General features: G+C 33.7%; 3 protein-coding genes across 10 annotated transcripts in view; 1 reads left to right on the top strand and 2 right to left on the bottom strand.

The window, feature by feature from the left end:
- Positions 1-2610, bottom strand: part of LOC126873620 (uncharacterized) — a 39094-nt gene extending 36484 nt beyond the window's left edge. The window contains exon 1 of the mRNA XM_050634685.1: positions 2224-2610. The gene's annotated coding sequence lies outside the window, so the exon portion shown is untranslated. The remainder of the gene's footprint in view (positions 1-2223) is intronic.
- Positions 2611-3159: 549 nt separating this feature from the next.
- LOC126873619 (U3 small nucleolar ribonucleoprotein protein MPP10) lies at positions 3160-5473 on the top strand. The gene is made up of 4 exons (XM_050634683.1): positions 3160-3350; positions 3420-4776; positions 4861-4969; positions 5058-5473. The coding sequence occupies exons 1-4, from the start codon at positions 3274-3276 to the stop codon at positions 5426-5428; spliced, it is 1914 nt and encodes a 637-aa protein (XP_050490640.1). The 5' UTR covers positions 3160-3273; the 3' UTR covers positions 5429-5473.
- Positions 5474-5793: 320 nt separating this feature from the next.
- The window catches only part of LOC126873617 (aryl hydrocarbon receptor nuclear translocator homolog), a 46985-nt gene continuing 38867 nt past the window's right edge, over positions 5794-13911 (bottom strand). For 6 of the 8 annotated variants that reach the window (XM_050634674.1, XM_050634673.1, XM_050634676.1 and 3 more), the window contains 9 exons: positions 11414-11731; positions 10846-11049; positions 9303-9488; positions 8988-9146; positions 8763-8913; positions 8414-8571; positions 8074-8258; positions 7845-7986; positions 5794-7563 (listed from right to left, as the gene is read on the bottom strand). In XM_050634674.1, the coding sequence (XP_050490631.1) occupies positions 7346-7563; positions 7845-7986; positions 8074-8258; positions 8414-8571; positions 8763-8913; positions 8988-9146; positions 9303-9488; positions 10846-11049; positions 11414-11731 (1721 nt within the window). In that variant the 3' untranslated portion in view covers positions 5794-7345. The remainder of the gene's footprint in view (positions 7564-7844; positions 7987-8073; positions 8259-8413; positions 8572-8762; positions 8914-8987; positions 9147-9302; positions 9489-10845; positions 11050-11413; positions 11732-13911) is intronic. The other 2 variants (XM_050634671.1, XM_050634672.1) reach the window with 2 other exon arrangements.

Genomic DNA, 13911 nt, shown 5'->3' with positions numbered 1-13911 from the left:
CTGGAAATTCAAGCAACTAATCTTTTCATTTCAATATTTAGAAACCAGTTAATTTGCAAGTTTCAAGTTTTAATATTTGAAGGATAATATTTGCGGATGCATGAAGAAGTAGAAATTCTAAGGAATTTCTGGCTTTCCAGTTCTAATATTTAAATATATGGTATCACAAATAAACGACTAAACTCCGGATTCAAGTGAAAGTTGAAGGTCGAACATGGAAAGGTTGATAGTTTAAATAATTAATCCCCAAATATCTGAATTCCAATATATGTGAATCGTAAATATACAAAAATGTTGATAACGACGGTGGAAAGTGAAAATTAAAGGTATCAATTTACAAGTTTCAAGTTCTAATATCTCGAAACCAAGATCATTTACCAGGAAAATAAATTTGTCTCTTAAGGGCATTATACTAAACATCTATGGACCACCGAGACGTGGTAATATTTTATGGCGACTAATACGAGAATTAGAATCCTACCTTTACCTTTTCTTTCCTCTTTCTTCTGTATCGGCTCTGAAAGAGCGTAATCTATGTCGATACAAGCATTAACTCGGGGTCCGAGAGTTGTAGGATTCCTTTCACGTGATTAAATGTCGAGGGAATTTTTATAACAGTATCGCGAAGAGGATGTAGAAAGTCGCGATGTGATGTAACGTTAAAACGTACACCATTAACGCCTCACGAGACTCCTATTGGTTTGAGGAAGCAAGTAAAAAAGATGAGGATATTGTGTATATCAATATTCTGGTACTTACAGTACTTTCTATATAATATAAAATGTCCGGTAGTTATTTAAAACTTCTTCTTACGTATGGTTATAAAATCAAACAAGATTAAAATAACTCGTTACTTTATTTATAATTAATTTAACTGAAATATGCAACTAATTCCATTTCGACATCATACAGAGTTCTTGAAAGATTTGAACTTTCTTACCATGAACGCTATAACTGGTGACTAATGGTGGCGATGGACCATCAATCGGTAACTATATTGATGAAACAAATATCTATATATGTGCATTGACGATGTACGTATGTATGTACATAATTCCGAATTTAAATTTGAAGATTTGGATTAAAATTTTACAAAGTTTCGTGGAAGATTATACGAAATAATTGCAGATGCGAAAAAAGTTACCAAATGTTTATTTCTGAGCGAGTTTAAAGCAATTATTTCCAAACAATTTTTTACTTATCTTATCTCCATTTGTAGTTACAATTTGTCTCTTTGACATCAGAGACAATTTGTATTCAGTTCTAATAAATCATTGGTAAAATCACAGATCAAATTCTATAGCACCGATGGTCAATGCTTGTGTCTCACTGTCTCACGTTCTGAAATACCGACTTTGAAAAAGTCAGAGTATTTCTTACGCCCTCGGTGATTTACTACGGCAAATATTAACAAACAAATATACTTTAACAATGCATATTTTAAATAATAATACTCCTTATAATTTACCGGCTGCTGAAAAAAAGAACAAATCTCTAGCCAGAAGGGCCAACAAAATATCATAACAAACAATAACTTACAAAGGAAAAATATAAATTGCGGAAGCTGATCTAGATCCAAATGTCATTCGTAAAAACTATTAATAATTAGCAATTTGGATTAGTGTTTGAGAATTAATAGAGAAACTATCATAACAGAAGAAATTTTTTTAATTGAAAATAACTTATTATCATTATTTACTTTGCTTATTAATTAATTAATTAATTAAGTTGCTATAACAAACTTGTATGTGTAAAAACATATTAAGTTTAATAATTAATTGTTCAATAATGGTATATTTTAGTTTTAAAAATTGATAAATTGTCGTGTAATAAATCTTTCAATACATATATCATAAAAGGAATGAAATTAAAGATTATTTATTATAAATATACTGGTTGTCGGATATCCTTCGACAAAATGTTCAATTAAAATTATTTCAATATTTATTACTGCAATATTTGTATGGACTCTAGGCCCATATTAAATATACATATTCCGATTTCAAAGATAAGTGTGGTGAACATATTATTAACCATAGGTACTCAAATGATTGTTAGTAGTATATATTTTATCCCAATAATCAACATTATATTAATAATAAATGTCCGTGGTTAATATGCTCATCAAAAGTTCTACGTAATACGAGTCATTTGTCTCGGTTCGGACCTTTTATGCTACGACATGATTGGATAGCCAGAGAAACATAAAGACATGCCACTCACCATTAGATGCGAAAACATTGTTATCGATGCTGCAGTAGCTTAAAGGAAGTCATCACTAAAGCAATCATCAAAAAGAAACCACAGAACTCTATAGAGGAATTAAAAGCTGTGAGAAATCTGTAACAAAACATGGGATATTATAATTTACTTTTGAAGACGTCAATTTTTTCATCCTTCTTAAAATAAATTAAACGTTATCAGTAATCTACGCAAAACATAACTAAAGATTTAGAATTAATGTAAAAAATTCAAGTAGTTGTGTTAAAATAAAGAAATAATCCAACTCAAATCCTATCCCAAAAAAAGTTTATACTATGAGCTATTGGTAACACTAACGCTTAAATAAGCGATCGATGATAAACGAACAGAAAAAGTTCGGAAAACTATAGAATTTCGTCATAACAACACATAATAAACTAAATAAGATATGTATTAGTTAAACGTGCCTGATAATAATCGGTAGAAAACAATAGAATAGTAACAAAAATACTACCTAGTTGAAATCACGCGTTTCAAACGGCAATACCTCTTGATACGATGCCTTTCAACAGTACAATGACGAACCGCGCCAAAACTTCGTCTAGCTGACTCCTGATTGGCTGATGTGGAACGGCTTCTTATTCGTGTAAAGTCGCGCGCAAAATTGAAATGTTGTATGATTGGTGATCCAGTCAATGAACTACGACAGTTTTAGAGCAGATAATTAAAAAGAGTTTTTAATGTTTGCTATTTCCATCATTCTTATGCCGAAAATATTAATCTAAGAATTAATTATATTAATCCAAAATTTAATTTTAATTTAAACCACTGCTATACTTAATCGATAATGTCGCATGAGAAATATAACTATCGATAACATATCGAGTGATGCAAACAAATACCGATCAATGGTATTGCATGTATTAATAATTATCGATATATGTCATAACCTATTTCTAGTACCTAACCGCTAGTACATAACTTATACTAATGGTGGCTACTTGTAACAAGAGTATAACCTATCAATTAAATATTTTTTTGTTGATAGTAAGTTAAACATAAATTTATATAATGGCTGATATAGAAATACTTAATAGTATTTTAAACACGATCAATAATAATACTAAAAAGCCGGAGCAATTTTTAAGGTAAATATACTTTCGATATTCTCTTTTCCTAACCTACATCATTGTATAATAACAATCATTTGTTTATAGTGTACAACACGACATTGCTATAGATTTTAAAAATTCCATAAAGCGTTTATATGATTTTACAAAACAGCAGTCACAAACAAATACGAATGCCTTGCCAGAGCTTGTTACAGAAGGCTTTGATGAAGAACAGATCTGGCAGCAGCTTGAATTGCAAAATGAGAGTGAACTTGATCACCTGATTGGTGATGTTTCTAAACTTTTAGCCAAAACTAAAGTATTCAAAATACCAATCAGTACAACTAAACCTATATCGGAACCTGAACAAAGTAATGAAGAAGATTTATCAGATAATGAAGAAAAGATGATAGAGGATGAAACCTCAGAGGATGAGGAGAAGCTACAAAGTATTTTAAAACAGCAAACGAATGTAAAGAAAAGAAAGAAGAAATCATCAATAGTAGATGACAAATTTTTTAAATTAGAAGAGCTGGATGAGTACTTAACGAAAGAAGAAAAAAAAGAGAAAGAGGATGAAAAGAGCGAAGAAGAATCTAATGATGAATCTTTAGATTTATTCAATTATCTTTCTGATGATGACAACCAAACTGGAAAAGCAGAACTATTAAAGTATGCAGACTTTTTTGATAGTCCAGAAAGTGAAGATGAAAATCTTCATTCTTCCAAACGATACAAAAGTATGAATGACAAAGAGTCTGATGATAATGAATCACTAAATGATGGTAGTGATTCAGATAATGAAATGGGTATAAATAGTGAAATGGATATAGATAGTGAAATGGAAGATCCAAAGTCTTCCAAGAAGAAGGTCACATTTAATCTCACAAATGATTCTGATGAAACAGATAGCATAGAAAATAAAAATATCGATCTAAAAGAAGATGTAGAAATTAAGTCTTCTCTGGAAACGCGACAAGAGAGATTAAAAAATAGGATTGAAAAGCTAGAAGAGGAAGCTATAGGAGACAAACCTTGGCAATTAAAGGGTGAAGTCAATGCATCAAATAGGCCACAGAATTCATTGTTAGAAGAATTTGTTGAATTTGACATTACAACTCGACCCCCACCTGTAATTACTGAGCAAACAACATTAAAACTAGAAGATATAATTAAGCAAAGGATAAAAGACAAAACTTGGGATGATGTTGAGAAGAAATTTAAACCAGTTGAGACACCATTAGAGTACAAAAAGAAGTTGATCTTAAATCAAGAAAAAAGTAAAGAAAGTTTATCTCAAATTTACGAAAATGAGTACATTAGACAGAGGGAAGCATTAAATCCAGATAACAATGAGAAAGAAGAAGAGGAACCAAAATTGCATATGGAAATTCGTGAAATGATGGATTCTGTGTTCTACAAGTTAAATGCTTTGTCTAACTTCCATTACACTCCAGCAAAGGTAAGAAGATTATTAGAAAAAAAAATTTGTTTCTTTGTGTTGTAATTCTCTACAGCTTATCAATAATTGCACATTTATTTTTAGGTTAAACCCGAAATAAGGATCATTAATAACATGCCTGCAATCACTATGGAGGAAGTGGCACCAGTTGGAATAAGTGATGCCGCTTTATTAGCTCCAGAGGAAATTAAAGGTATATCGAGTAGAAGAAATTTTATACACTGTTTAAATTTTTCATATTTATTATATTCAATTATGCTTTTCATTTCCTTTTCTTTCAGCCAAACCACGAGGTGATGTGATTGGTAAATCGGAAAGAACCAAAACGGATATGAAACGAGACCGAAGACACAAGAAAATGAGACAACGTGCACGACAACAGGCCATGGAGCAAAAAGAGAAATTAAATGCACTCAAACCAAGCATTGCTAAGAAATACAAGAAAGAAAAGGCAACAGAGTTGGTAAAGAAATTGAGCAAGGATCGGAATATTATACAAATGGACGAGTCCAGTTTCAAAGCTCCTAAGTCTTCTACAGCTTTCTTTAATCAGCTGCAAGACGAAGTAAAGAGCCATATTAAAGCGAAGACTGACACAGATAGTAGGAAGAAACAAAAACATGTTCTATCTGCGATGAAGTTAAAGTTATAATTTTTGTACCAAGTTATGTAAATATAAATTGAAAATGTTATATAATTAGCATTTGATTTCTAATCTGTCCTTAAGTCAATCCTAAGTTAACAAATTAAATTAATTTTTGTATGCAATATCGGTTTCTCTACCTCTTATGTTGTCGGTAAGTTAAATTTTATTATCTTTTTTAATAATATAAAAAGAAGGAAAGATAATTTGAAATAATAGAGGAGAAAGGATCATAGAATGCTTCAAAAATATGTTTCGGACTTTAATCAATTATTTGCGTTATACATATTGATGCCTTCGTCGACTTCAATATGTTAATTATTGTCAGTAATCGTAGCTACTTTCGACAAAGGATGATTAAAAAGAATTATACGTGTAATGTAAATTTTTATATATATTAGTGACAAATGTTCCCAATTCATCATGATATGCTGCAACTGTTCCTTCGATCTACTTAAGAATTTGCTAGACATGTACACCTACAATGCACTAAATCACACATGGTTACTTATAAATGCAATTATGTTTTCGTATGCGTAACATTATCTATATTTTTCTTTAGAAATATCTAAAAATGGTGTTTTTGCTTTTTTCTTGTTTTGCACAGAGAAGCAAAGTGGATTACATATAATTTTTTTTTGTACATCATTGTTGTTGTCCAGTTCAAACGATGCTTTTCTTTCCATTCCACGTCGATTTTGACGATTGCACTATTTATAATTACAAAGGTCTAAATTAAAATAATTAAGCTAATCTTAGAAATCTAACGATAAGCTGGTATTAAAATTACCGTGATTTGTGTAAGTTTGATTGAGAAGTTTTTTAAAAATACTTTGTTTTATTTTTTGTTTTTTCTCTTATCGTTTAGAATGCACCCCTCTGAACGTTTATTGAAGTGCGCCAGCTTCTTATTCGAAATAAAATCACTACCACGTAAAAAAGGAGAGAAATTACTTTCTACTACTTATTAATAAGCACAGATGAGGCGTTAAAATCCTATAAAAATGTAAAGTGATAATAATCGTACAAAATACATGCAGTCCGATACACAACCAATCTTAATGAAACATTACTTTTTCTCGAACAATTACAAATCTTGCACGCATTTTTGTTTTCTTCTAATCCAAAACTTTATACAGATACATCCATCTAATAATAGCTCGATGAAACTCTAGGCCACCCTATTACTTTATCGTTCTTGAAACTTCATGTACAATTTAAATATAGTTTACCTTACTATAATTGTGTTTTTTTTTTAACAAGGAGAGTCAGTAATTCTGTCTTAAATTTACGCTGCTTTCGTTAAACTTACTTCCTCTAGTATCGCAAAATCAGATTTATAGAAAGAAATAGCAAGAAAATTATCTCACGATAATTCATTAAATACAACCTAACTTACATTTCAGTTGTAACAAGCAAACGAAAAAAGAAGACTTAAAAATATAAATTATAATTTCCTTTCAGAAAATCCCTCTGTGTTATTTGTCATATCAAACGCTAAAACCTGTATCTCATCAACTGATCCATCTGTGCATATTATAAGTCCCCACTTTCCATATTATATTTTCCCAATATGACATTTCATGGCACTTTTGCAAAACGATATTCACGAATTTCGAATAATTTATTGCGCTGTCGTACGATCGTTAAAATTGTACTGTTAATCAATAAAATAAAAACTTCTCGTAAAACAGATGCGTTAACAAATCAGTTTATAAAATTCAGATAAACTTATTGTGAAGTTAGTTAATTCGTTTAAAGTTTTGCGCGTGAGGTGCTGACTGGCGAATTCTCATATCGTAATTAATTGCTCGAGTAAAAGTGTGATTTACGATACTTCGAGCGATCCCGGGACTCTACCAATGAAATTCGAACCTTAAAGCTTCCTTAAGGTAGATGTTTATCGGCTATATTGTTTTCTTGTCGCTACTCGAAATTAGTATTGAACATATTTAATTCCTCGAAACCGGACGCCCCACCCTGGTCTTGGAGCATTTGTAACATGTCTGACAGTTCCTGAGGTTGTGTGCCAGGTCCACCTTGGGAAGGATGAGGCTGTTGTGCTTGTCCGGCCACTTGAGGATTTGATTGTCCGCCATCTTGTTGAGGTGCTTGATGTTGCTGACTCTGCCATCCCCACATACCTACAAAAATTAAATTATTTATCCTTTTAATCCATTTTACCGTTGTTTCATCTACGATTAAATAAAATTAATAATTAATTAATAACATTCAACATATATTTTTATGAATAGAATCTAATAGGGAATTGTTCCCTTTATTTAATGTTATATGAAAGCTTTATGTAGGATATTTTGTATATTTTTGCATATTATATTTATTCTGTGTATTTCTACTTTTTAAAATTTCCATAAATGCATGAACATCTGCAGACTACTTATATTAAATTAAAGGTTAGGCTTACCGGGGTTGTTAGGTACAGTTGTGACTGCATGATATTGTGTAGCTGGTGTCCTAGCACCGCTACTTAACTGAGTATATGTTGGTCCATTTGGTGACCTCGAAGGGCTTAACTGATTGTATTGGTATCCTTCTGTTACAGGTTGCTAAAACAATGAGTAGTATTACAACCTAACTTTTGTAAAATATTCTTTAAATTAAGGTTGAGTACAAATTCATTGTTATATATTTACCTGTCTTCCAATAGCCCAAGCTTGTTGCACAGGGGTTGGTGATGTGTTAGCTGGTTTCTGAATTCTACTTAAAACAGAAGAAGATGCGCTTTGTTGACCAGGTGAACCATAAGCTATGGGCGACTGTGTCGTTTCATATCCCTGATAAACATTTTGTGTACTGGACGGCCTAGGTTGTTGAGGACCTGATGAATTTATGATCATATTGATACAATATACTTTTCAACTTTAAATATAGAGAATCTAGTAAAAAATGTAATTCAAACTAGAATTTAGTATACTGAATATATTAATATCATGATCTTTTTTATCACGATTTAAGAGAGCTAAAATAGTTTACCAGCTGTAGCAACAGCTGCTGGATGCTGCATCATATGATGCCCAGAATAGAGGGGATCCCTTGTAGGATGTCTCTGCAGGGAATAATCTAGGCCAGGTTGTCCATAAGCAGGTACAGCTTCATTTTCTGTCTGACCATCACTACCAGGATGGAACGACCTTGAACATTAGAACACAGATGTTTTAATTGACTATGTTTGCTCTTGTATCAACACATTCACAATTTTTTATGTCATATGTATAAAAAAAATTGGGATGTTGTGAACGTGTTGTTTAAAGAAGAAAAAAACAATTGCACAATACGAAATAAGTGAAATAAACAGTTCAGTGTCTAGCATGACGTCTCGTACTTGGCATGTGTATTCGTGCAGACAATGTATTCAACGTCGTCATTGTACGGGTTTAAAAATGCAAATGCAGACGTCCTTAACCACACCCAGTCACGATTTTTGGCTCGAAATCTGTACATTACAGACACCACTTGTCCTTTCAGCTTCAATACTGCAACAACAGATGCTCATTAACAATAAGGAACACGAGTACAATCGATATTTCTCAGTCTTAAGAAGTCATACCTTGCTCAAAACTTTCTCGCATATGCGTCAAATCTTCTGGATGAAAGAATTCGTAGCACGGATGACCTAAGAGCTCGGACGGCGTATACCCTAGAATTCCACCGACTCTTTGGTCCACGAAGGTAAATTTACCTTCTGCTGAATGGCGTGAAATAAATTCTGAAATAAAAAAGAAAAAGGAAAAATTAATTGTCTAATTCATATTTTACAAAGTGGATATTGTGAAATACAAAGTGAAAAATTTAGACTGCAAAACGAGTCCAAGTCAGTCACTCCTCAACCAAAATTACTTGAATGGAGATGCTTGATGCTTACCGTTATTGCTGTTCGAACCCGCTAAATCGCTACTATTCGGTGTGCTGGTGACCTGTAATCGCCCAATGGCAACCAGGCAGCAGTGAGTGCTAACGTTCTCATCTGCAACCACCCCATCATGTCCGACTTGAACAGCCTCTCTGTCAGCTAGTCCCATACCTGGTACACATGGGGGAACAAAATCACCTACAGCGTAAAACGTTGAGTCAGTCCATGGTTCCTCATAACCGACAACTGATTATGATTTACATGCTGCTAGATACAACAATGCTAAGTACTTTTAAGATGGATAGAATTTAGAATATTATTTAATTATACTTCAATATAAACATGCATGTTTAGAATTTTTTTCAACTTCTATCCAACTTGTGTTACTTTCATTCTTTTCTTCATTGGAATTATTTCTTTGTTTTTTATCAGCTCATTTAAAATAAGTAACAGTAGATTCTATGAATCACACATGCATGACGCGGTTCTAGAAAAGATCATATGTATATGTACGTATGTATATCACAAGATAACATCATAACTCACATATGAGTAATGCGGTAAAGAACGTGTTAATTACAGAGTTCCAAAAATATTCCCTCGCGAGCACCCAATGATAACAAGTAAATTCCCAACGAATCTCTATGTAAGAAATCTAAATGAAAAGACACTTTGAACTCTACATATTAGATCACTCCATGGGTAATGTCGTTTTTATGTATATAATTTTAAAATAAAAATTTGACTAAATGATAATACTTTTTCTAATTTTTCTAATTGCTGACTGAATTACATTTCTGGAGAACAATTTCATAATATAAAATAACTGGAATAAATTAATTCCTGAAAACCAACTCTCAAAAAGACTTTGTCCTTTTCACATCTACACAATAAATCAAAGTTTCATAGAAATCCATCCAACTAGAAAATACAGCCCATACCTACGTACATATTCACTTAAAACTTTTTCTTCAGAAATTTCTTCAATCGTAAGTTTTACCAGTTGCTATTTGAATTCACTTTGGAAGCTTAAAACACAAAATAAGAGATGATATTACTCATGGAACGATCTAATAGAATGATTGAAAATGGAGTGATATAGAAGGCGGAAACGCGTGAAAAATGGCTCGCAGAGGAGTCCGTTATTATGCATTGAGGTTCTTGATAAAGCATACGAATTCCGTATCGGACCCCGTCTCGACATAGTTTATCGGTATTCCAGCCGTTCTGTCGGCTGTTAGGTCAAGACGATTCCATTCATTCTTTATAAACCGATCATACTATCCGTGACCGCCACCGAGTGCCGGCCCCCTTAATTTATAGTACAAACGTCGCTATCCTCGTGTATTCTACGAAGCCGTCGGGTTCGTTCATATTCTTGCTGCACGCCGACGTCTCCCTCGCTTTAAAATAGAAAGTTGGCGCTACGTCTCGCGCGCGGCCATCAACAGAGCGGCCCCGTTATACGTCGACAACGATGTACATCATCACCATCATCATGACAATCAATTGGCGAAACAACATCGACAAGTTGAAACCTATGTTGAACACTCACCGTTTGGGGGCCAGCTTTTGATGTACCCTGTACAATGAACTACGGCGTAATTTTGACCATCGCGAGCTGGAGGACCGAGAGAGTTCCTCTGCTTCACGTGGTGGAGACCATGGGCGGCAGCCATGTCGCCAGTCGTCTGCATGTTCCCAACTTTCATGCGACAGATAAACCCTCTCCTCGAGCCCATGCACAGTCTCATCGATGCTACGGATATTAATTAAGAGTTTATTATTATAATATTGATATTATATTTCATTGTATTTTATTATTAATTAATATATTGTTTGTACCGATTATGGGATCTGGAGAATTTTAGTGTATTTATGGATGGTTTTGTTTTAGAACATACAATAGAACTCCGTTTGTTTCAATGAGATTTTACCTATTGTTTGATTAAATGAATTATCATCGATTAATTGAATTCACTTGTCTGAACTGTTATTATATGAATTGTTTTTCAGGTTCGTATAAATGGAATTTTAATGTAGCAATTTAAATGAGGTTGTAGATATAAACTATGGTTTTTTTTGAGAAATTTGTTGTAGTTAGCAAGAGAAGATATACTTACATTGTCCCTCTTTTTTCACTGTTCCTGTTTTCAAGTCAAGTACCCTGCCTCCGTTTTCCGGTTCGGCACCGCTCAGTTGTTCCTTCACTTTTTCTGTATCGTCCGGATGGACCTGTGAATAGAGGCTGGTGCCGTACCAATCGTTTTGAGTGTAATTCAAAACAGGCGCCACGGAATCGGATACGTAGATGATCATGCCGCTGGTGCAGTTCACGACGAAGAGGAAGCCATCCGCCGCCTCCAGAATCAGGTGCTTCAGCTCTTGATCGGTTAAAAACGAAGGCTTGTACGCACCATCTGAGCTGGTGTTTCCTGTTCCTGCCAAAGAATTTGTATCCTTCTTTTCTATGGCTTTTAATTAATCGTATTAGGTTGTCCCAAAAGTTGCTTTCGTTTTATAAGGAAATAATGGGTGGGCAACATTTTTTGTTCTATTCGAACAAAATGGATCATACATAATTCAATGAAATAATATAAAACAAAAAATATTCTGCATCTATTATTTCCTTATAAAACGAAAGAAACTTTTGGAACAACCTAATAATTAATCAAAGAAAGTATTCAAGTGACTTATATTTTTGATTTGTATAAATTTACTTTATTTGTATTTTTATTTATAAATTTGCAGCACATTTGTGACTGTAGATTGTAGTGTATTTATTGTAAAATTACTTAATTTTATTTCCAATTTTATTCGTGAAATTAATTTATTACTATAACTAAGATTTTCTTAATAGAAGTGTTTTGTTTAAAGAAACAAAGCATATTGGATTTGGAATTATTCTTAGTTAATGAAGATATTAATTTTCGGTATTGAAGGATTGGTGTAACTTTAACCTTAGAATTAGCCTTTCGAAAGAGAAAATTAGTTGTTCCTTTAAGGCACGTGTTTTTTCTTTGACGAAGATTGAACTTTTATATCGCGCTTGATGTAAATGGTCCGTATCGATCGAGGGATCTACCTGGTCGTTCGACATCGAATGCACGTGTAACGAGTAACATTTTTCAAGCGAAACGAATGCTTGTCCATGGATACGTGCCACTACTTCTCCATGTGTAGATCGGGCGTTCTTTTTCGAAGTGTGTCCACTCGAATGAAATGTCCTTTTCTTATTAAAAATTGTAATAGTTGAATCCTACGATATTCGACGTAACTGGTACAAAAGGAATCAAATGTAGTTCCAAATTCAGACGATTACACGTGAGCTATTAATACTTCATTATTAATACGAGCAATTAAAAACAGATCAGAATATGTTCAGGAACAGTTAAATCATTTTATTTTACAGCATATACTAATCACATAATATTCACCTCATCTATCACATGCCGCTTATAATTCTACAGAGGGTCATTGGCCCACATAAGACTACTATAAGACCCACTTAAGAACTTCTTCAAGCTGCCTCAAATCTCGTCGCGTTATTTCCCTCGATATATTTTTCATCAAAACCATGAGACTAAGAAATCATGAAAACTGAAAACTAATGTTTATGCTAGAATACTTATAACAAACAAACTGAGACACCATTTGGAAATTGCAAGAACTAGTATCACACGTGTGAAATCTTTAACTCGTTGCTAAATCTCTGATTCGAATCATTGAAGAATGGAGGGAGAATTATAATAAGAATCAGAGTTCAGAGAGAAAAAACATGAGACGATTGCGTCGTCCCGAGTGACAATCTTTCCAGAGCTAAATTACGTATTACTGTTCACAGCTCAAAGCGATAAACTCCGCTTTTTGCTATCTTTGAAATTCTAAGCACTCTTATCTTACATCAATTTCACCAATTTTCTCTACCTTCTATTTTGTTGAGTTCGTCGATTTGGCAAATAAGCGGCTCGTTTCTATGCTTTATTTCTTGCTTCGGCGAATAATAATTTACCCGCGACCCAACATTTATACGAGACGAACTACAAAAAGCGTCTTCCTTCGCAGACCTTCGAGGACAACATTAAACGACAAAATCTTTTAAATTCAACAAGAAGCGCCAACTTAAAGCAAGAGACGGAGGGGAACAAGCAAAAGAGGAAGGGAGAAGGAAGAAGCGTGGTACCAAAAATGAGGACGGGGCAACTCGGCAGCGTAGGTAACTATCGAGGTGCAAGATCGGAATTGCAAAGCGGACAGGATCCCGCGAGCATGAAGCGGTAGAAGGAGAAAGAAAGAAACAACAAGAGAGAGAGGGTCGCGATGCGATCTTTACCCCGATATACGGAGAAATTCCGGGAAGAGGTACTTTAACGACTTCCAAACAAGATCTATGGAAGACCCCGGCTGACCTTCGTTACCATTACCTTCCACGTAGAGGAACGGTCTTTCGATGGACATTAATGCCGCCGTGATTCTACTCGGTTTCCTTCCATCGAAAGAAGACGCGGATGCTCCCCTTGACCTATCTAGCGAAACATGTTCCTAGAGGTGGTTTTAGTACGCCTTTCATCTTCATTTTATGTGTACGGGCTAGCGTTTTTATTTATACGGGCTTGTTGAA

This window comes from Bombus huntii, chromosome 15, assembly GCF_024542735.1.
Source record: "Bombus huntii isolate Logan2020A chromosome 15, iyBomHunt1.1, whole genome shotgun sequence".
Classification (NCBI taxonomy): Eukaryota; Metazoa; Arthropoda; class Insecta; order Hymenoptera; family Apidae; genus Bombus; species Bombus huntii.
The sequence above is the reverse complement of the archived record's forward strand: the minus strand, read 5'-3'. Positions and strand labels throughout refer to the sequence as shown.